At 33.3% G+C, this 25,411-nt stretch overlaps 1 protein-coding gene across 1 annotated transcript; it reads left to right on the top strand.

Moving 5' to 3' along the window:
• Positions 1 to 24,264: 24,264 nt before the first annotated feature.
• LOC148572140 (uncharacterized) lies at positions 24,265 to 25,411 on the top strand. The gene is made up of 2 exons (XM_088507938.1): positions 24,265 to 24,909; positions 24,995 to 25,411. Exons 1-2 carry the CDS (start codon positions 24,265 to 24,267, stop codon positions 25,409 to 25,411), a joined length of 1,062 nt encoding a protein of 353 aa, XP_088364064.1.

The raw sequence follows: 25,411 nt of genomic DNA, 5'->3' as shown, positions 1-25,411 counted from the left end.
AAGCAAGGAAGAACCACATTAGCAGCCACGTTAGTCTAACTAACGTAACCACTAACGTGGAATGGGAGCTAGCTTGCAACGTTAATGAGAAAAGTAATCGCCAATAACGTCCTCGAAGCCATCATAGCCCACGTTAAGAGTCACGTTAACTAAGTTAACGTGAACTCTAACGTGGAAGAAGAAAATGAAGCCAACGTTAGTGACACTCACCTTTGTCACTAACGTTGGACCAAGCTCATATTGGCCACGTTAAGAGCCACGTTAACTCAGTTAACGTGGACTCTAACGTGGGGAAGCAAAAGAATGGCCAACGTTAGTGACACTCACCTTTGTCACTAACGTTGGACTAAGCCACTTTGAGCCACGTTAGTTGCCATGTTAACTTAGTTAACGTGGAAGCTAACGTGGAAGGAGCAAGAATCGCCAACGTTAGTGACACTCACCTTTGTCACTAACGTTGGAATGAGCCACTATGAGCAACGTTAACTCCCACGTTAACTTAGTTAACGTGGAAGCAAACGTGGATAAAAGAATGATGAGCCAACGTTAGTGACACTCACCTTTGTCACTAACGTTGGAGATGGCTATCACCACAACATTAGAAGCCACGTTAACCTAGTTAATGTGGACTCTAACGTGGGAAGTAGGGGCGTTTTGAAACGTTAGTGACAAAGGTAAGTGTCACTAACGTTTTTGAAGATTTGGCAAACCTACATTAAAGGTCACATTAGCCACACTAACGTGAACTCTAACTTAGGGGGAAGGGAGGATTCTCAACGTTATTGGAAAAGGTAAGCCCCAATAACGTGTGCGAAGGACCAAGAGGCAACGTTAGTGGTCACGTTGGTGCCACTAACGTTGAAGTTAACGTGGATCATCCTTGGGTTAGGAACGTTAGTGAAAAAGGTGACTGCCACTAATGTTCTCGAACCCACACTTTCACTTAACGTTAACGCCACTAACGTCCTAAGCTAAAAGTCCCTGCCTACTTCACACTTTCTCACTGCAAGTAAAGCTAAGCCCACTGAAGAAGATAACTGCTTCACCCAATATTAGTTTTCATTATTCTTCTTCTATCTTTTCTCTTGATTTTACTAGAAAGCTTTCAATCTTCATTTAATTGGGTAGTTATCTTGGAAAAGAAGCTATTCATACTTGGATCTCTTCGGAACTTTGGAAGAGGAATGAAGAGATCATGCTAGAAATGCTTTCTCATGTTGGACCAAATTGGGGTTTGGATGGATATAGTGACATATAATCCTACCAACACTTTGATTTGGAAATACATGTGGTATAATCAGTGACCATACTTCATCTCTTCTCATGAGCAATTGACCAAGGAATTGGCTATTGATCAAGATTTGAGAGATTGCATTACCAAGAAATTGGAATTCGATCACTTAAGATTGCCAAGGAGATCAACGAATGCATTGATTGAGGAAGAGATGAAAATGAACTTGATCCGGAGAATGCAACATCTCCTAAGCCCAATGAATTCCCCATTTCTGATCTTACCCATTCTCTTTAAATTCTGCAATCTACTTTTATGAGCATCTTCCCCATTCCCATTTAAGATTCTGCAATTTACCTTCCGCTATTTACATTCAGCTCTTTATTTCTAGCATTTACGTTTTCTGCTATTTACTTTCCCGCCATTTAATTTTCTGCAAATCTCAAATCCAATTCTGCTTAGTTCAACTAGAACATTCCTCTAATTAAAGTTGCTTGACCAATCAATCCCTGGGATTCGACCTCACTCTATTGTGAGTTTTTACTTGACGACAATTCGGTATACTTGCCGAAGAAAAATTATTGAGAGACAAGTTTCCGTGCATCACTACCACTTCATCGATTACATCACATCAGAGAATGGAATGCTCTTCGGGAGGATGCTTCATGGCTTCTTTCAAATTGAACTTGATAGTCTTGTCTTCAACCTCAAAGGAATATGTGCTGGTGAAGGTATCTAACTTGAATTTAGAGGTCTTAAGGAAGGGTCTACCAAGTAGAACAGAGGATGAGCTTCTATTTTCTGTTGGAGGAATTTCAAGGATGTAGAAGTCAACCGGAAAGACCAAGTCCTTGATTGCCACAAGTACATCTTCTGCTATTCCCATCACAGTGATCACACTCTTATCGGCTAAGGCAAACTTCGCCGCTGACTTCTTTAATGGAGCTAAATTCAACTGCACAAAGATAGAAAGTGGCATGATGCTTACGCAAGCTCCTAGATCACACATACAGTCATGAAAAGTGCACCTGCCAATACAACAAGACACCAAACAAGGTCCAGGGTCACCATATTTCTTTGGAATAGGTTCCATCAAGGAAGAAATTGAAATACCCAAAGACAATGTCTCCAACTCTCCTATCCTATCCTTGTGTATACACAAGTCTTTCAGAAATTTTGCATACTTCAGAATTTGTTGGATAGCATCAAGAAGTGGTATGGTTACCTCCACTTTCTTGAACACTTGAAGCATGTTCAAATCAAATTCCGGAGTCTTCTTTGCTTTCTTTACCAATGAAGAAAATGGGATAGGAATGGACTCATCCACTATAGCTTTCCTCTTGGGTTCCTTAAGGCTTACTCCTTCTTTATCATGCCTTTTGTCTACCTCCTCTTATTCATGTAGAGCTTCAACAACCACCTCTTCCTCATGAATGTCTTCCATGACCCTAGGAGGTATCTCCTCCAATGTAGTCCCCGACCGTAGAGTGATGGCATTGATACCGCCCTTTGGGTTTGGTTGGGGTTGAGAAGGAAGGCTAGAAGAGCTTGAGGGTTGGTTGGTGTTGTTGGAGGAGGACATGGACATCTTTGAAATCATGTCGGTAAGATTGGCTAATTGAGCACTCATGGCCTTGAATTGAGCCTTATAGCCCTCGTCCCGTTTATCCACAGCGGCTCTAAGCTCATCAACTTGATTGGTGGAAGATGAGGAGGATTGGTTGGATTGTTGTCTATGGTGTGGTGCTTGGTATTTGGTGTAGTTGTTTTGGTTTTGGTTGTGGTGATTTTGGTTGGCTTGGTGATTGTTGTTGTTGTGGTGGTATTGAGATGAAGATTGGTTGTTGTTGTAATGAGAAGAAGAGTTATTCCATCTTTGGTTTTGATTGCTCCCTTGTGCATTATCCCTCCACCCTTGATTTTGATTACTACCACGAGAGTAGTTGTTTTGGCCTTGAGAAGGATATGGCAGACGGTTGTTATAATTCACATTGGCCACGACAAGGGCATGCTCCTCTTGAATTTGATGGCATTGATCGGTGTAATGTGTGGTTCTAGAGCACAAACCACAGATTCTAGGAGGGCCTTCAAGTTGAGCAACTTGAGGTGGGGCTTGGATGGCTTGGATGGAGTAGTATTCCTTTTGATCTTCTTGTATTTGCGTGAGGATAGTGGTCATGTCCCCAAGCGCCTTGGTTAAGCTTGCTTCGGAAGGGGATGGTTCTACCACACCCTTGAGAGGATTACTTCTCACCTTTACATGTTGTGAAGCCTCGACAACATCATTTATCAATTTCCAAGCTTCTCCCTCTGTCTTATTTTTTGAAAGGGAACCGCCACTAGAGGCAGTGAGCAATCTTCTATCTTTCACACAAAGACCTCCGGTGAAGTAACTAATGAGCAAGTGAGTGTTCAATCCATGGTGTGGACAAGATTCCAATAGCCTCTTGAACCGAGTCCAATACTCATACAAACTCTCTTGGTCCTTTTGCATTATACCCGAAATCTCCTTTCGGATGTAGTCGGTCTTCTCCGGTGGGAAGAATTTATCTAGAAACTCTCTTCTCAAAAAATTCCAATTGGTCACAATCTCATCCGGTTGTGAATAAAACTACATCTTTTCTTGCCCTTCAAGAGAGAAAGGGAAGGCAAAAACCATAATATCCAACTCATCGGCTCCATGCCTTCGAGCCATAGAATAAGCAACTTGAAAGTCTCTTAGATGTCGGATGGGGTCCTGACCCGGCAACCCATGATACTTAAGAAGTAGATTTATCAAGCTACTCTTCAACTCAAAGTTTGGATCAAGGTTGGGATACCTTTCTTGCAAAGGTTGAAGTATGATATCCGGAGCTCCTTGCTCATGCAAAGTGATTCATCGTGGCTCCGCCATGTATGGCTCACCTGTAGGATGCAAAGATGTATTAGTAGTGCCAACAGAAGAATAGGAAGTAGCGGACTCCAAGTCACTCTCGGTACCGTCTAGTGATTCGGTATGTTCCTCAAGAGAGGCCGATGTACTAGCCATATAATCCAACCGCCGTCTAGCTTGCCGAGTGTGTTACAAGGTTCTTTCAATCTCAGGGTCAAACTCGGCTAAGCTAGAATTCGGTTGAGACCGAGTCATCAAACTTGGGAGTCATAGCACACATACAAAAGAAATCTAAACTATATCTAAGTATTGAAAGAAGGTAAACTATCTACAATATTCACATATTCACATAACCAATATCAAGGCATATGTTGCAACCATTCCCCGGCAACGGCACCAAAAATTTGATTGAGCACGGATACCGTCAATAAGGAATTTCACAAGATTTTTTGCATTGCAAGTATAGTCCTCAACCGACAAATAATCCGCGAATCAAATTTAGAAGGAATTGGTTGTCACAAGTTCAACCCCAATAAAGGTAACCGAAGTATTCAAATCTCGGGTCGTCTCACAAGGAATGGGCAAACATGTGCTTCAACATTGGTTAGAAATCTGGGGTTGCAAGTCATGAGCAAGAAATTAAACTAGGAATCTTAACAAGCAAGTAATCTTAGAATGCAAGAAACTAATTCAATTTACTAAAGCAAGATGTAAATAATTCCAAACTAATAAAATAACATCCAATGTAATTCTATTCTAAACTAAACAAGTAACTATAACTAAGACAAAATAATCAAGATTTTTGGGTTTTCAATTAAGAATGATAAAAGCAACTCTTGGCTAGACATGGGAATTGGGGTCACTATCCTTGTCTAATAACCATATCTTGACAATTATGAGGAACCAAACTAATTAAGTCTACTTCTATACTTGAAGTATGTTAAATGGTTTGGTCAACATCAACCCATAAGGTCCAACCTAACTACTAATTAACTTAATAGTAGGCTAGTGTCAATGGCTATCAAATTGACCACTAAGCGTTCCCGAATCATCAAATCTATTAGACCCAATGACTCAAGTTTACCCAATTCCCTTTGCCTAGGCCAAGAGTAAAGAAAACTACTCCATAATCAAAGGAAACATTTCATCAAACACATGGTAAGCATTAATAAAAGACCTATTCAAATTGCAATTAAATTGGAACTAACAAGTACCCACTAACAATTGTCAACATACATTCACTCAAACAACACAATTAATCATGGAAATTATCAATGCAACAATAACAAATCAAGATCCACAAGATTCATGAAATGGGTATAAAATGACAAACAACAAGAACACATAAAACTAACACAAGATCTAACTAAAATTATACTAGAGAATTCAAATTAAACAATTAAAACTAGTAATTAACAAGATCCAATTCAGAATTCAACAAGGGAAGATCAAATTAAAGCTAGATCTAGAGAGGAATAAGGGTTTCTCTCTCTAGAAGAACAAAAACCAAAAAAACTAGCTAAAAATTATGTCTAAGTGTAAAAATGATTGATCCCCCCCCCCTCTTTTCCCTAGTATTCTTGGGTCTTTTCCATGCAGAACCAGCTTGAATTTGGGCCTAATGAGCCTCAGAAATCGCCAGGCACGATTTCCTTTAATGAGGTCACGTGCAGCTTGCCGCGCGTACGCGCCATGCGTGCGTACGTGCCGATTGCTTTTGTGATCCACGCGTGCACGCCATGTGCGCATGCGCGTCGGTGGAATTTCTCTAATCTGCGCGGATGCGTCCATCCTTGCGCGCCGCTTCCAGCTGTCTTCATCCAGCGTGCGCGCGAGGTGCGCGTGCGCACCCATTCTGAAGTTTCCAAAATCCAAATCTTTATGTTCCTTCCTCTTGTGCATGCTTTCTTTCTCTCTTCTAAGCCATTCTTGCCCTATAAATTCTGAAATCACTCAACAAACATGTCATGGCATCGAATGGTAATAAAAGAGGATCAAAATATAGCAATTTTAAGGCAAAAGAAGCATATTTTTCATCATGGAGCAATATTAGGAAGGGAACACAAAACCATGCAATTCTTGTGGATAAGTGTGAAAAATATTGACAAAAATCCCCCAAATTCTACACAATATAAATCACAAAATTGGGATTTATCATATGTATGTCTGATGGTGTAGCTAGCTCACTAATAATGAATAAAAAGGTAGAGTGTCCCTCTTTAGTGTAAATTTAGTTGTTGTCTATGAATCTTAGCAAATAGAAATCCTTGGAAGAAAGAAAACAAACAAAAAAGAAAGAAAAAGAAAAGCCAAAAGTGGCAACAAAAATAGAAGAAAGCAAAGAATAAGGCTAGATACCAATAGCTTGGACCTTAGAACATATGCCTGTGGTGTCTTTGTACTAGGATCTGATTGGATGATTAGGTTCTATGGAGTGCTTTAACACTTGGTAACTTGGGTTAACTAATCTAGGATTATCGACCAAAAGTCCATTATCAAGAGCAACCTAGTTACAAGGCATTTAGTAACCCAAAGAGGTGCTAGGCATCAATGTCTTAAGAAGAATTGTGAGCCAAGTGTCTGTGGTAAATATGTGTTGAGTGAAAATAAGATAAGAAGCTGCTACAACACATGACACTAAGCTACAAGTGAGAAATAAGCTCACAGGAAAAGAAAAATAAAGAAAAAAAAACAAACCAAGGATGAATAATAAAAGGTCATAGTAGTATGTTAGTTGATGCTTAAAAGGGACAATTCTCACCTAAGAGTCAATAAAAATGAGCTGCAACATTCTCAGCATAAAACTCCATGAATTAATGTTAATCACTTGCTGATATGGACATTATTTCTGTTTCATCCTTTCTTCTCAATGATTCATTGCTTGTTTGGGGACAAGCAAGATTTAAGTTTGGTGTTGTGATGCCAAGGCATCTTAGGCTAGTTTCACTAGCCTTTTTCTCTAGTTTTTAGTAGGTTTTATACATTTCTTAAGCAATAAATACGTATTTGGATGAAAATTTCATGCACACCTTGATTCAATCAAACATTGCTAATTTTATGCGTTTTCATGAGATTTATGCAAGAATTGATTGGTATTATGAAAGATGCAAAATCTTGTGATTATGCCAAGGCTTTGATGAGTTTGTTTGGTTGATGATAGGAAGAAAGAAGCAAAAAAAGAGCAAGGAAGAAAGAGAAGGAGAGACCAACGTTGGAGCCAACGTTGGCCCATCAACATTGAAGGCAACGTGCTGAAAGAAGAAAACATGGGTGCCAATGTTGGAGGGAACATTGGTGAACCAACATTACCTCCAACGTCATTAAAAATGTTCAATTCTGGAGCTAAAGGATTTTTGGGCGATGCGTACGCGTCATAGACGCGTACGCGTGAAAGAAGAAAATTTCTATATCCACGTGCACGCGTGGAATGGAAAAATTGACCATCCACGCGTACGCGTGACCAAACGAACGTTGGAGGTCAAACGTTGCCTCAAACGTTACCTCCAACGTCCGCGATGAGAAGCCCAGAATTTGGAATTGAGAAACTTGAATCGACGCGCACGCGTCTGTGACGCGTACGCGTGAACGGGAAAAATGGAAATGCACACATAAGCGTGGTGTATGCACATGCGTGAATGGGTAAAAACACAGCCTTCACGCGTACACGTGGGTAGAAGAACGTTGGCACTCTAACATTGAGTCAAACGCCAATAACAGCAACCAGAACCCAAATTTTTAAAAGGACGTTTGACTCAACGTTTGTCCGAAAATGTTGACTCCAACTTTAATACCAGAAAGACACAATTGACACATTCTTCTCAATTGCATTAGGCGCCAATCCAATCAATCCTGCTTCAATCAAGACAAAGGCCCACATCCAAATACTTGATCCAATTGAAGATGGGAATAGGGTTATAAATAGAAGAATTGTTGAAGAAAGAGGGAGCTCTCGGGAGGCCCCGAGGGGGGCTCGGGGAGTTTAATTCCCTGATTTTCATTTTCTGCACTTTTCTTTTAGTTTCTTTGTACTTTCTTTATTTCTTTCTGCACTTTTCTTTTTCTGTAATTTGAATTGAGCTATGATGAACTAAACCCTCTTTCATTGGGTTGGGGAGCTCTATTGTAATTCAATGGATCAATAGTAGTTTTCATCTTCTTCTTCTTTCTTTTCTCTTGATTTTTGTTAGAAAGCTTTCGATCTTATTTCAATTGGGTAGTTGTCTTGACAGAGAAGCTACTCATAATTGGAATCCCTCTGATCCTTGAGAGAGGTATGAGGAATTCATGCTAGAAACGCTTTCTCACATTGGACTAGATTGGGGGTTGGATGGATATTGTGACATTTAATCCTACCAATACTTTGATCTATGAATTTGTGTGGTCTAATTAGTGACCGAACGTCATCTCTTCCCATGAGCAATTAAATTAAGACATTGGGCAATTGTTCATGCTTAGAGAGATTGGTGAGCCAAGACATTGAGATCCAATCATCTAAGATTGCCAAGCAATGTCAATGAATGCATTGATTGAGGAAGAGATGAAAATGATTTGATCCGGAGAATTCAATATCTCCTAAAGCCCAGTGAATCCCCTACTTTGATCTTACCCATTCTGTTTATATTCTGCTCTTTAATTTCATGCTTAAACCCCAGTCCCATTTAATTTCATGCAATTTAAGCTTCTGTCATTTAATTTCTCGTACTTTAATTCTTGTCATTTAATTTCTTACAATTTAAGTTTCCTGCCAAATTTACATTCTGCAATCTCAACCCAATTTTGATTTTGCTCAACTAGCATAATTCTCCAATTAACATTGATCAACCAACCAATCCCTGTGGGATTCGACCTCACTCTACAGTGAGTTTTTACTTGATAACAATCCGGTGCACTTGCCGGTAGGAAATTTGTTGAGAGACAAATTTTCGTGCATCATACATTCACTTTTACAAAATTTTAGTTTTAGTTTTGAATCTTAGAGAGAAAACTACTACTTCCTCTAGGGTTCTTCACATTCATAGATTTATAGTTTTATACTTTTGATTTGGATATTGAGAAGAGTTACTACCTCCGTTTGAAGTCTTTGCCATTACAGTTTGCTTTCTTCTTTCCTTACTCTTTTACTTTCCATTTAGTTTGTTTAGAGTTACATATGGATATCTTCGATTTTGGAATTTATTAATGCAAAGAGTTATTTTTACCTTTAATTAATTTTCTGTTATTACTTTATTTGAATTACCATGTCTTCTTTTCACTCCCTTTTTATGTTTATGAAAATGGCACTCATGTCAATGGAGTAGACTCCCAACTTGACTTGGGAGTTGATTAATAGGAGACCCTTGAGTTGGAATACTCAAGTGTTAATTTATAATTGGAAGTTGTTGGCTGACTCTCTAGTCACTCTAATCCTTCCCTAGGAGAGGATTAGGACTTGTGAATCAGAGTTGGTTAGTTACTTGACTTTCCTTTATTAAGTAAAGGATAACTAAGTAGAATAACAACCTCTTACTATTATACTTGAGAAATTTCAACAAGGATAGAAATTTCGATTAATCTTCTCCCAATCAAGGCTTTCTATTTCAAATATATAAAACCTCTTGTTAATTTTTATTGCTTTTATTAATAATTATTTTATTTTCCCGTTCTCTAACTCTAAAATTTCTCAAAAAATTTCTGACCAATAAATTGCACTCTTTTGTCAACTCGTTGAGAGACGACCTGGGAATTCTACTCCCAGTATTTTGTTCTTAAATTGTGACAACTCTTTTTAAATTGATAAGCGAAATTTTCGTCGGTTAAGAACTGTACTTGCAACGCTATTTTTATTATAAATTCTTAATCGGCAATTTTTCGCCCATCATCTGCCTAGACTGCTCAGTTCGAAGAAGGTAATGGCTTCTCTGCGCATTACTAATGCTTGTTCTTCTTTTTGTTTTTATTTTTTGTTCAAAAATTATATTGATTATTAAATGATTAATTGATTATTGATTAGCTCTACTCACTGATGTTGTGATCTACTGTACTATTTTGTGTTATCTTTACTATTGTGCTGTGTATTTTATGCTCTACGGTACTGTGTTTTTGTGTTCAATTAAATTTTTTTTTTTTGAGAAAGCTTAGTTTTGCCATGCTTGATAAATTTTGCCAATTATGCATTTCTTGAAATCGATATGCCTCTATAGATTCTAAATAGTGTCCTTCATATTTCTGATTTCGACAATTTAAGTTGTTTATAAAGCATAATTCACTGTTATTGCAAATAATTCGGGACCGCTTTTGTATGAATCAGATTACTTGATGTGTTTAGAGTTGTGTATTAATTAAATTGTTTAATTTGTTATATGGGCCATGTTACAGCTTGTTATTCAATAGAGTTGAAGGCTCCAATATCTATTTATTAGTTGGCAATGTTAATATTATCACTAAGCAATTTATAAATCATTTGATTTTTATGAATTTGAGACTATTACTTGTTCATTGTTCTACAGAGTTTAAGGCTCTAATATCCATTTATTAGTTGGCAATGTTAATATTATTACTAAGTAATTTATAAATCATTTGATTTTTATGAATTTGCGATTATTACTTATTCATTATGATCAGTCTTGTGTTTATCCTGATTAATCTTTATTAATTTTTGTGCGAACAATTTTTTTAAAACTATGCATAAATTGTGATTGTCTTAATAATATAATGAGTATTATATTGTAATTAATTGATGAGATCAAAGGTTATTTAACTTTTGAATTTGTACTTTGACAAGATTTAAGATTTTGGTTTATGTAGTATTTTAAATTGGGATGATAATTTAAAATTTATATTAGACTTTAACTATGTTTTAGTATGTTTATTTATATTTTATTTATTATTTTATTATAAAATGATTATTCTGGTTGAACTACGGCTGAACTGATTGGACCAGTAAACCAATGATTAAAGCGGTTCGATGACCGATCCGATTTTCAGAACCTTGTATCAGTAAGTGTCTCATAGGGGGCATACTTCCTAAAGTAATGCAAATCCGACCAAGGATTTCTTTGAATAAGTCACAATATTGTGACTATCAGAAGTCTTATGGTCATATAACTGAATATTGCATCAATTTAAAGGATGTATTATTGGAGTAGACAATTCAAGATGAAAAGTTTCCTGAATTTATTCACATGTTAGGTGGCCTAGACGGTATAATGATGATGATGATTGGGAAGTACCAAGTCCGTAGAGGTTCATGATGATATTGCTTTGAGTGGATGTATCTGGGAAGAAGAATGGTTCTCCTCACTTGGCGCTTGGTTCAGTGTGAAGAAGATGAAGAAGGGCTATGTGAACTAATGCAAAAGAGTAGATGAAGTTCCCAGCAAATTTTGAGAGGAAGAATGAGAGTTTCAGGTAGTAAAATCAAATAGGGAGTTGAAGTGAAGTTTATTTAATAAAAAATAATGTGACATTGATTGATGGACGAGAGAAGTTGTAATTAAAAATATAACAGTTCACAAACTGAAAAAAAGTTACCGAAAGACTGATACAACTCAAAGAAAACTGAAGCGTCTTTTTCAAAAAAAATTTGGCGCTTGAAATCCAATGAGTGCCAAAAAATTGTTTGGACTCAATCCATTGAACTCGGGTATCTTTGACAAAGTCGTGTTAAGAGGAAACAAAAAAAAGTCGTATGTTAAGAAATCTGATTTGGAGCCCTGTTTTGGACAAGAATAGTAGTTCCCAATGTCACAATTAAGCGAGATCATAGTTATCAGAATCGGACCGGACTGGTCGGTTCGACCGAACTCGGTGAACTGGTGGTCTGGCCGGTTCAGTTTACAATGCTGACCGTTCCTGCAAATAGCCCGGTCAACAGCAGTCAAACCCGCTGAAAACCGGGCGGTTCAATGCGAACCGGTGCGGTTCAGGCGCATAACCCGCGCGTCTCCACCAGGACTCGAACCAAGAACCTCCTATAAAAGGCTCTGCACCTTTGCCACTAAGCCAGACATCCTTCTTTGTAAATTATAGGCAAATAATGAAATATATAATAACAAAGTTCACATGCCAATGCTTAAACCTACAACCATACACCAGTTCATATGTGTAAAATTAATTTTATTTATATGTAACTTTTTTTTAAATTAAACTCATTAAATTAAAGGCTAATAATTTATATAAATTATATATATATCATATTAAAGTAATAAGCTAATGAAATTTATATATAATTTATTTAAATTTAAATAATATAAAATATTAAACATTAATTTTTATTTTTTAATAAATATTGTATTATAATTTTATATATTTATTTAATTATTATCGGGTTAAACAGTTCGACCACTGACTCATCGGTTGAACCACTAATCCAGTAACCCAGTAACTTTATCGGGTCAATTACCGGTTCAGTTCTAATAACTATGAGCGAGATCATTAAGTTACAAAGTCGTAATGATTCAACGTAAATGCTATTAAAAGGAATAAATTATAATAAATCAGAATAAAGCTAAATCATAGCATTAAAGGCAGTAAATATCTATATTATTATCTAAGAACGTACAAAAGGAAAAAAAAAACTTATCATGTATCATCTACTCTACAACTAACACTAAAAAATACTACTGATATTAACGCAATGCAAGTTAAAATCTCCAAATCTCATAATCTCGTGACCTCAGCACAGGTACGAACAAAATCAATTTTGATGATATATTTTATTATAACATTTTAATTAAAAATATCAAAATATTCATACATACTGTTGGTGTGAATTTGAAGTCGACCAAGCTTTTGATATATCAACCAAAGATGTAATTGAAATAAGGAAAAAGTTTTTGGACAAGAGATGGACTTAAGTCATTCTCGATATAAACATGTTATGACGAACATTTAAAGTTGAAGAAAGAAAGTTGAAACTAAAAGTTTAAGGTTCATAGAATAATCAAGAGAAGTGTATTTCTGATAAGAATCAAGAGATTGATTGATGTTTCTATAAAGGGAGCACAAAGTAATCCATCAATTAATGTAAAGGGCTTATAGGTGTTTCAACAAGAATAAAAGTGAAAATCCAATACTATGTCAAAACTATGGAACAAAAATACTTAGTAAAATACTAAAAGAATGGAGGAGTAAGAGTAGTCGAAAATACGTGCAAAATGATCAAAATTAAAACATGTTTTTATTTTCTACTGATCCAAATCATTAACCGCCATAAACATGGATAAAAAAGGATAAAGCTTCAGAAGAAATAAACCACTCCCAAGATGCGGATGATTTACTTGAATTCTAAAATAATGTAGAATGTGGGTTGATACCTTCGGAAATAAGTCCAAGAAGAATGTGAAAAGATGTGCTTAACGATTAAAGAATGAGGTTTTAGAGTGAACATCATCTATAAATAGAGGAATTAATATTTAAGAAAAGAGCTTTCATTCTACAACTCTTATATACATATAAATTCTAGAGAAATCTCCAATCATACTAACACAAAGAAAGAAGATTGAATGCAAATACATGTTAGTTGGGAGTCTTTTTTTTTTCTTTATTTTATCCATTTTATTTGCTACACATTTTCAATTTTAGTCTTTATAGGTCTTTATTTTTGTTCTTCATTCATTTAGTTATTTTTCAGTGTTCAATCTTTATTTTTATTTTAAGTATTTGTCACTTTTTAAAATTTATCTTGGTTGATTTATACTTTATTTAAACATTTTCTTTTCACTACTTGCAAAGTATATTTTGATATCTATAGTTGATAACTCTTAGATTCAAGCTCTTTAAGAGAATCGTATCTACTCCTCGAATTAAAATTTTGATACCAGTTTGGTTGACACATTATCGAAAAACTAAAATCTAAGCAAAAACGTATACCAAAATTAAAATGATTTTGCCAATTCCATACAAAGTGATAATAAATAAGATTTAGAATAGTTCAAAAAATTATAATTCACAAATGTTCAAAGTATGAAAAATATCTATAATAATTTTGGAAACTGTTTGTGACAATTTTAGAATTATTTGTTAATATACCATAATAGGTCAAATTTAAATTTATTTAGTTAAATCTAAAATTTGGAAGTCTTAACATATTATTTGTTTTTCAGTATTTTTTTATTTTACCTTATCATTTAAAATTTTGTTAGATATAATATCATGAAATAAGATTTAAAAGTGTTTTAAAAATGCGTAGATAATAAATAAGAATAAAATATACTCTTTATCTCATACAATTTTTGAAAAAATTAAAAAAATTATTTACATCTCATTTATTTTAATTTTATCACTAACATTTCAAATAAGTTTTAATCTTATTCTTTTATTATTTTTTTTAAATCAAAATATCTCCTTCTCATATTACCCCTAACTATAATCATTGTTGTCATTATCATCTTCATCACCATCAACATTATTCTCTCTCATCATCAACGCTCATCTCTCTATTTTTACTATCCTTTTTTATTTTTCATTCTCTCTGCCTTCACCGTTAAACTATTTCCACTAAAGCACTTATTCCAGTTTTTATTTATAATTCATTTGTTATAAAAAATAACTCCATACTAACTTTTGCGTTATAAAAAATAAATAAAAATTCAAAATATCTCTCTCTTCTCCATTAGAAGAAACTAACTTTAGTCCCTATTGTAGTTCCACTTAATTAATTAATTAAAGTAATTAAAATTAATGTAATTACTATTTTTTTACAATAATGTTATTTAAATTTATAAATTCAAAAATAATTTACTGTTAAAAAATATTAATATTAAAAAAATTATATAAAAAAATAATACACAAAATATAATTCGATATTACACTAATTTATAAAATTACTTAATATTAAAAAAATATAATTAAGCTCTATAGTTAACGATAAATATTGTAAAATTGTCATATGTGTTCAATCAATAAGGTTAATTAATTATAATTTAATATAACAATATAAATAATATTTGATATTAATTTAATATAATTTTTTATATTAATTATAATTTAATATAACTAATTATTAAATAATTAATATAATTAATTAATTAAATAGATATAATTATTTAATATAATGAATTATTATAATTATTAATAAATTAATTATGATTTAATTATTTAATATATATATATATATATATATTAATTTTTTTTATTAACTTACCACATGACAAAAAATTATTGGTTGTTGCAAGTTTTTCTTTAGAGGAACTCTCAGCCTTCATCCATGTGAAGGGTCTCTTTTCACTCTTCAGTCCAATGGTAATTAAGTCTCCATATATCAGAAGAGGGATTCAATTTTCTAGCGTTGGAGTTGCTCTTAGAGCAATTCTAATGATTTAGTTACTATTACACTTTTTCTGACATAAGAAAAAACCAATCAATTGAAAATAAGGAAAGAAAGTTTCTGTATGGTTTCAAAGAGGAGAGAGTCCCTCTGAATGGAAAATTGCAATGTCCAATAATAACTTGTCGCATGACAAGTTATTATAAAAATAAAGAGTAATTACCCAAATCAGTTTCAAGGATTTTAGAATCGGACATTTTAGTCCCCAAGGAAAATTAATACACAGATCAATCCCCAAAGTTTTACTCCGGCAGACAAATCAGTCCCCAGTTCATTTTTCGGCAGAGTAATTACCCATATTAGTCCTCAAAGATTTTAAAAACGGAGATTTTAGTCCCCAAGAAAAACTAATGGACAAATCAAACTCCAACGTTTCTCTCTATTAGACATAATAGTCCTCCATCTAAAAATAAAATAAAATAAAATAATTATTATTAATTGCACAATAATATTGTACTATATTTTTTGTATTTTTTGGACAAAAATAATAATAAATTTATTCATTAAATTCTTATATATATATATATATATATATATAGTCACTCAACAACAACAACAACAACAACAATAATAATAATAATAATAAAATTATTAGAGATTATTTTACAAGAAATTCAAGGTTAAAATCATTTGATATTTTTGTATTTAATATAATCAAAAGATGTCCTATGTAAAAAAAAAATATATGTTTGTATTAAAAAATATATATTAAAAAAAATATTTTAATTTGCATTTATATTAAATACATATTTTTTTAATACAAACATATTTTTTAAAATAGTACATCTTTTGATTATATTAAATACAAAAATATCAAATAATTTTAACCTTGAATTTCTTGTAAAATAATCTCTAATAATTTTATTGATTATTATTATTATTATTATTATTATTGAGTGACTATATATATATATATAAAAATACATATATAAGAATCTAATGAATAATTTTATTATTATTTTTATCTAAAAAATACAAAAAATCATGGTATAATATTATTATGTAATTAATAATAATAATAATAATAATAATAATAATAATAATAATAATAATAATAATAATAATAATAATAATAATAAAATAATAATAATAATAATAATAATAATAATAATAAAATTAGAGATTATTTTACAAGAAATTCAAGATTAAAATCGTTTGATATTTTGGTATTTAATATAATCAAAAGATGTACTATTTTAAAAAATATGTTTGTTTTAAAAAAAATATATATTTAATATAAATCCAACTTAAAATATTTTTTTAATACATATTTTTTAATACAAACATATATTTTTTTTATATATATAGGACATCTTTTGATTATATTAAATACAAAAATATCAAATGGTTTTAATTTTGAATTTCTTGTAAAATAAATTCTAATAATTTTATTATTATTATTATTATTATTATTATTATTATTATTATTATTATTATTATTATTATTATTATTATTATTGAGTGACTATATATATAAGAATTTAATGAATAAATTTATCATTATTTTTATCCGAAAAATATAAAAAATATAGTACAATATTATTGTGCAATTAATAATAATAATAATAATAATTTTATTTTATTTTATTTTTGGACGGGGGACTATTATGTCTAAAAGAGAGAAATGTTGGGGATTGATTTGTACATTAGTTTTTCTTGGGGACTGAAATGTCCGTTTTTAAAATCTTTGGGGACTGATCTGGGTAATTACTCTGCCGAAAAATGAACTGATGACTGATTTGTCTGCCGGAGTAAAACCTTGGGGATTGATATGTGTATTAATTTTCCTTGGGGACTAAAATGTCCAATTCTAAAATCTTCGGGGACTGATTTGGGTAATTACTCAAAAATAAATAATTATATGAAATATTACTTTATTAAATAATTATATCTCTATTTAATTAATAATTTAAATGAATTATTTAAATAATAATTAATTATATTTTTATTTAATTAATTATTTATATTATAATTAATATTAAATATTATTTATATTATTATATTAAATTATAATTAATTAAATTTGTTTACATAAAAAATAAATTTAATTTTTGCACTTTATAAAATAATTTTTAGTTGGGTTGTTTATTTTTATATATAAAATTTAAAATGCTAACTACATTAAAAAAAATTAGCCATTGCAAAATTAGTCATTACAAAATTAGCCATTGGAAACTAGTCGTTTCTATGTTACCGTTAGAGCTTAACTATGTTTTTATTTGTATTAAGTAATTTTATAAATTAGTGTAATTTCGAATTATATATTATGTATTATTGTTATGTATGAATTTTTTTAATATTAATATCTTTTAATAGTAAATTATTTTTAAATTTATAAATTTAAATAATATTATTGAAAAAATAGTAGCTACATTAATTTTAATTATTTTAATTAATTAATTAATTAATTAGGATCACAACAAGGACTAAAGTTAGTTTCTTCTAACGGAGAAGAGAGAGATGCTTTGAATTCTTATTTACTGTTTATGACGCAAAAGTTGATGTGGAGTTACTTTTTATGACAACAATACAACTAGGTATCCTTTAAAAGTGATCATTTATTCAACATTTTATTACAATAATTTAAAAAAAAACAAACACATCTAAATAGATTTAGTGTCTTTTTAAAATTAAATACACATCTAAAATACAAACTACATGAAACTAAAATTTAAAATTTAAAATTTTTGTTTCAGTTTCATTATTTTTAATTATTAACAAATTATCATTTAAATACACATCCAAAAATATAAATTCAGTAAAATTGAAGATTTTAATTTTAAAAGTAAATCTTAAGGGTTTTAATTAACCCACATTACAGAAAAGACCTAAAAGAGATCATAAAACTTCCAATCCAGCTGTCATTCTCATAGAGCTGCATGCAGTTCGTAGGATTCTTCATCCACGCTGCCTTTCTTCTCGTCGTTGCCACTTCTCGGCGCCGCCGCGTCATCCTCAGAGAGTTGCACGCCGTCCGTGCCGCCTTCCTCCTCGTTGCCGCCTTTCTCCCCGGCGTCGCCGCGTCATCCCCAGCACCATTCATCCGCTTTGCCGTTCCTCTGCAACGCCGTCATCCGCCTTGCTCGTCCTTAGCATCGCCTTCCTCCTCGCCGCTCAGTCCGCAGCCTCGCTTCGTTCTACTCCTTGTCGCGTTCATCCTCATCAACGTCGCTAATCCTTCTGCGTTGAAAGTGGACCTCAGGTATTTTGGATGTGTTTAAGAGAAACTGATTCATAGTTAATCGTATGTATCTGTTTAGTTATTCAATCACATTGATTTTGCATGCCATGTACAACATCCTAATTTGTATTGGAGAATGATTTAGGTAGAAGAATAGCTTAAAGAATCACAATCCTCAAATTGTCAACACTGTTATATCTGCAATTACGGTCACTATAAGGGTTTAAATTTTATTTATGATTTTGAATGTGTTTTAGAAATATTTTGTGTATCACTTCATAATTTTTTAGATGTGTTATAATTATTTTTTAATGTTTAAATTTAAATTTTAGATTTATGATTTTGGATGTGTTTCAAGTATTTTCTGTATAACTTAATAATTTTAGATGTGTTACGATTGAAAAAGAAATTACGGCCACTGCAAGGATTGTAATAAACTCTAAAATTGTTTCATATATCACAAAGTTGAAGAATTGACGTTAAGTATCTAATTTGTTTTTGTATCTTCCAGTGATTTTGATGGTCTCTTATTCCTAATTTGCATTAGAGAATAGTTTATGTAGAAGAACAACTTAAAGAATCACAATTTTCAAATTGTCAGCACAGTGATATCTGCAATTACAGCCACTGCAAAGGTTTAAATTTTTTATTTATAATTTTGGATGTGTTTTTAAAAATATTTTGTGTATTACTTCATAGTTTTAGATGTGTTACAATTATTTTTTAATGGTTAAATTTAAATTTTAGATTTATAATTTTGGATGTATGTTCAAAAATATTTTCTGTTTAACTTAATAATTTTAGATGTGTTATAATTGAAAAAAATTAGCATGCATAGTCACTCGAGTCAAATAGGAACAAAATAACACGACTCATCTAATAATAATAATAATAATAATAATAATAATAATAATAGTATGAAGTAGTAAATTTACCTACAGAGGAATAATACTTTTCTATGAAAATTTTTGTAAAGAATGTGATAGAGAGAAAGACAAGAACTTACGAGAGAGGGAAAGAAGAACTTAAAGAGAGAATAAAAAATTAATAAAGTAACTACTTTATGAAGTACCTAAGAATCATTTTTAATAATTTTGGATGTGTAGTTGAGTGTTATTATTATTATTATTATTTTGTATCCAATATAGACTAAATTCCCAAAATAATCCATGAGTGTAGTTGAGTGTAATTTTATTCAGTTACTCAAGTGTAAAAGATTAGGATGAAGTGATGCCACTAAGCGAATTGATTAAAGTAACAACATAATGATAAGATTGCTCTTTTTTTTAATTGAAATGTTAGATGACATTGTTTTGCATAATGTGATTCTTGCTCTATTTATATTAATTTACTATAGTTTTCAGGAGAATATTATGTGACTTTTAGTGTTGCCTCATTTTTTTATTATCATACTTGTGTTGAGAATTTGTTGACTTATTTTTTTTTTTTTAGATTTTTTTGCTGATTATCAGTTATTTGGTGTACAAAACATATGATTTAGGTTGTGTAAACACATAATTTTAAAAGTGTAATCTTATAAATTTGGATTTGTAATCTTATCATAGGTATATGAGTATCGGATGTATTGATAAAATGATTAGTGTGGATTATTATGATTCGGGATGTGTTTATGTTGTTTTCTCAATTCTACAAGTGTTTTCGGTCAAAATTTTATGTTTAACCTTATGATGTGAACACAGAACTTTGATTTTTTTCATGACTTTTGGATGTGTCAATGAAATTGTTAAGAATCATTTTTAATAGTTTTGGATGTGTATTTTAGTATAGATTTTTGTCTTGTATCTAATGTGCATTCTAGAATCATAATTTCAATTAAAAAATATTTTTAGAATTTTATATTTATTTGATAGATTTTTGGATGTGTTCTAAAAATATTTTAAATACGATTATATTATTTTATATGCGTAATAAACTTACAAAATAAACTAATTTTAACCATTATCTAAAATATCAAACAATATCATCAATAAAAAAATAAAAATAAATAAATACTAATGCTCAAATAAGTAATAAAAATTCCAACTAATATTACGATAATATATGTTAGCTATATTTTTATTCATAAGATCTAAAAAACTTAACTTAATTGTTGATTTTAATAATTTTAAAAACGTTAATGTTCAAATAAGTAACGAAAAAATTTAACTAATAATAAAATAATAAATATTAGATGCATTTTATCGAATCAAAAATTAAAAGATTAATTATATTTTTAACGTTTATATTTAAATTCTAGAATTTTATGATTTTGGATGTGTTTTAAAAATATTTTGTATATAATATCATACTATTAAATGTGTTACAATTGAAAAAAATTATGAATATACCATACATCTTTTTACTTAAGCTTTTGATTTTTTGTGCATCTTTACTCAAATTAATTAAGTATAAATTACTTTATTTATAACAACTCTATTAAAATCAAATAAGATCAACATAGTTCTAATTAATAAAAATATAAAATAGATTATTATGTTTATTTTTAGATATAATTAAAGATGTTGATAATGATATTTCTTAACAAACTAGGACAAAATAAATAAAAATATAAAATAGATAATCACATAAACAATAGAACAAATAATAATAATAATAAATTTAAAATAGTAAATTTATTAGAAGAAATAGAGCATCTTTAACAGAGAGAGAGAGAGAGAGAATACTCCTAATAAAAAAAGAGTGAATATCCCATTCGGTCCTTGACAATTATCTCGAAAGGATAACGAGGCCCCCAAGAAAAAAAAACACCCAACCCGACCTCTGATCTTTTTTTTTGGACTGAGTAGTCCACTGCAAAAAAAAAAATAACATTAACTTTTTTTGGCACAGGGGCTAATCAATCCCATAAAAGTAAATCTCAGGGCCGGGTTGGTATACTTTTTTGTCAAGGATCTTGTTGTCTTTTGAAGTAATTGTTAGAGGCTATTTTGGGTTTTTCTCCAAAAAGAATATTAATTTAAAGTAATAAGTTTACTGAGAATAATGTAACACCTTTGGATTGAAATGAACTACCTTAAATTGAAATAAAGGACTGTACTTTTAAATTAAAATGAATTATATGACTTAAATTAAGGAGCGGAGGACGAGATAAAAGAATAGAAGAAAAAAGAAGGGTTAAGTACTGAAATCATCCCTAAGGTAAGGGGCGAAAATCAAATTCGTCCCCGACCTTTTTTTGTTATTAAAACCATCCCGAACGTTCAGAAACACATTAAAATCGTCCTCAAGTGCATTTAAAAAATTTTAATTCCAAATTTGCCCCTGAACCCTTTGACGCTTGGTGTTTTATTCCCGCGAATTCCAATTCATTACATGAGTAACGTTACACAAAGGAACACCGATCCTTCACCTTCAATGATGCCCTAACTGAGTGAGTGCTGGCCTGAGGAGTATCGTCGCTGCGTCTGGATTGCGTGGGAAAGAGTAGAGGAGGAGCTCGTTGTCGTGCCAGTCATCTGGAATCAGGTACGTGTGCAGCATTTGATTTGATTTTTTGGAGCTTGAACTTAATACTGTGTGAAGGGTATTTGGTGGTTTACTAATGGGAGTTGGGTGCGATTTTTCTTTGTAGGTTTTAGGGTGATGGGAACCTTTAACCTGACTGTGTACCATGGTGGTAGATTTGGGTATGACAATGGTACATTAGAGTATATAGGGGGAGAAAGGACTGTGATCGAAGATGTTGATATGGACTGCTGGTCTCTTTTTGAGGCATATGCTGAGGTGGGACAGTTTGGGTACACAAAGGAACAAATTGCAGCTTTCTGGTATAAGGACCCAAGTTCTGAATGGTTAGAGAACGATTTGAAGTTATTTGAGGGAGACAGAGATGCCATTGAGATGTGTAAAATAGCGGGGAAGAGGGGTCATGTCGATCTGTACGTGGTCCATAAGGTTGAGGTTGATGAAGCCTTTCCTGAAGTAGGGTTTCTTGATGTTGGAGGCCCAGGTGAACAGGTTCAGGAGGAGGAGAGGGCCAATGATGAAGAGGTACATAATCAGACACAACTGGTTATTTATGAGGGTGATGGGGTTCAAGAGGTGGAAAGGGCCAATGCAGAGGGGGTTAAAGAAGGAGATAAGCTGAATAGTGATGAGGATAGTGATGATGAGGATTTCATTCCATCTGATGGTGAGGTTGATAGTGCAGATGATGTAGACTTTACAGATAGTGAAGAGGAGTATGATGATGAGAGCGGATTTGATGATGTACGAGATGGGACAGATGGTGATCGGGTTGAAAAAGGAAAAGGGGATGCAGCAGGTGAGTTCACTGATGAGGAAGGGTTTAATAGTGATGAAGTTGATGTGGATTATGAAGTGGGTGGTGGTTCTGAGAAAGAGGACAGCGAGGATGATGATCACAATGAAGCAATTAGATATCCGACCCATAAAGATGTGAAAGACATGACAAGGTACAAATGGGAAGTTCGAACTGTGTTTGCTTCAAGGGAGGAATTCAAGGACACTGTAACAGCTTATGCAGTGCAGACAAGAAGGGGACTGAGGTATGCGAAACTTGACTTGGTCAGGGTGAGGGCTGTTTGTCAAGAGGGTTGCCCGTTTTGGTTATATGCAGCAAAAATGAGTGGGGAGGAGACTTGGCAGCTGAGGTCAATGAACCTTAAGCATACTTGTGGCCAGGCACATAGGGTAGGGATACTGCATACTGGTTGGCTAAGTAAAGCATTTAGGAAGAAAGTGGAAGGTAACCCAAAGGTGAAGATAAAGGATCTGGTCAACAAGGCACAAAGGAAATGGAATTTGACAGTGACAACTTCAATGGCAGCAAGGTCTAGACAAGCTGCATTGGATGAGATTCAGGGAGCCTACCGGAAGCAGTACAAAAGGATTGCTGACTACTGCTCCGAGCTGCTATGTGCTAATCCTGGGTCGTCAGTCACGCTCAAGGTCCAGAGGTCCCCTGATTTCGAGGTTGAAGACCAGCACCAGGGGTTAAACAATTACTGCATTTTTCAAAGGGTATATGTGTGCCTAGCTGCTTGCAAGAAGAGCTTCATGCAGTGTAGAAAGTTTGTTGGATTGGATGGATGTTTTCTAAAGACACCTCAAGGGGGCAGTTGTTGACAGCGATTGGGTGGGATCCCAGTGATCAAATGCTTCCAATTGCCTACGCCGTTGTGGAGGCAGAGACTAAAGACACGTGGAAGTGGTTTCTCCGGCTGCTCATTGACGACTTTGGAGCTGAGGTCATTGGGAAAACAACCTTCATGTCTGATCAGCAGAAGGTAAATGGTTAGGGTTGCAATTAAAATCTTACTTTTGACAAATTTGCTGTTCTTGATGTTGAAGCTCTTGTCCTTTATTAATGCAGTAATTGTTATGTAACAATTTTTTACCTGGTCTGTTAGGGTCTCTTGCCTGCTTTCGATGAAGTTATTCCTGGAGTGGACCACAGGTTCTGTGTCCGCCATCTTTACAGCAACTTTAGGAAGAAATTTCCTGGCTTACACTTGAAACAGCTGATGTGGAGGTGTGCAAAGGCTACACACTGGAAGGAATGGGAGAAAGAGATGCAAATCATAAGGCAAATCAATGTGGATGCGCACAGACATCTAAACGCTATTCCTCCAAGATTTTGGAGCAGGTCCAGGTTTAATTTTTACTGTAAATGTGACACTCTTGTGAACAACATGTGTGAGAGCTTTAATAGTGTAATAGTAGACTCTAGGGAGAAACCTATAGTGACAATGTTGGAGGACATTAGGGTTTATTTGATGAGTAGGTGGGCTCTTAATAGGGAAAGAATTAAGAAATTTAATGGGACAGTTTTACCTCGGATTAGGATGAAATTAGAGAGGAGAGGCAGATCAGATGGTGAGTGGAGGCCTTACTGGTCTGCTGCACAAACATATGAGGTTGTTAATGGTTTGTCTAAATTTGCTGTTGATCTTTCTGCTCATGAGTGCTCCTGTAGGAAGTGGCAGCTTAGTGGTATCCCCTGCACCCACGCCATTAGCTGCATCAACTATAAGGGCCTTGACATAGATGGATTTGTTGATGACTGCTACAAGAAACCTGCTTATGTCAAGTGCTATGATTCAGTCATCTATCCTCTGAATGGCCCAGATTTGTGGGAGGAAACCAACTTTGATGATGTCATGCCCCCTCCTTATCGAAAGCCCAGCCACAGACCAATCAAGAAGAGGAAGAGAGGACCTGATGAGCCTCCGGACAGCAGCCACTCCCACTTGTCTAGGAGGGGACAAATCCAAAGGTGCTCAAACTGTGGTGAATCTGGACACAAGAGGGGAGGATGCAAGAAGCCATCCCTGGATGTAAGTGTGTGAATATTTTCAACTGCATGTATGTTAGGTTTACAGTTTCATTGTTTAATCAAATGAATTCTTTAATGTCTTTCAGGCCCAACAACCAAGGCAAGCTGCTAGCAAAAGGAGCAGAGGAGGAAGGAAGCCTTCATCTATCAGACCTAAAACCAGATCTAAGGCTTCATCCCAGCCTGACATGCCATCTGCAAGTGGAGGTTTGAGGAGGTCCACCAGGTCTAGAGCAGCATTTCAGCCCCAACCAGCCACCCCCTCTTTTCAGCCCAACTCAACCCATTCCAGGTCCAAGCCCACATCATCCTCTACTAGGCCCAACAGAAAGCCCACTACAAGCCTTACACAAGAACCACCAGTACCAAAGGAGAAGGGTGCAACCAGCTCCAGCCAACCAGCCAGGCCAGTGTCCTTTAGTCACAGAATTCCACTGCATGTATCCCCTAAAAGACTGAGGCTCATGGCTAAACTTCCACCAAAGCTTTGGAGAAAACTTTAG

Source organism: Arachis ipaensis, chromosome B3, assembly GCF_059453495.1.
Source record: "Arachis ipaensis isolate K30076 ecotype BB chromosome B3, ASM5945349v1, whole genome shotgun sequence".
In the NCBI taxonomy this organism is placed as follows: Eukaryota; Viridiplantae; Streptophyta; class Magnoliopsida; order Fabales; family Fabaceae; genus Arachis; species Arachis ipaensis.
Note: the sequence above shows the minus strand (reverse complement) of the source record. Positions and strands in the feature narration are given on the sequence as shown.

Coding starts and splice junctions, on each gene's coding strand:
- LOC148572140 (XM_088507938.1), top strand. CDS start 24,265: ATGTGTGAGAGCTTTAATAGTGTAATAGTAGACTCTAGGGAGAAACCT. Junction 24,910..24,994: donor GCAAGAAGCCATCCCTGGAT/GTAAGTGTGTGA, acceptor AATGTCTTTCAG/GCCCAACAACCAAGGCAAGC.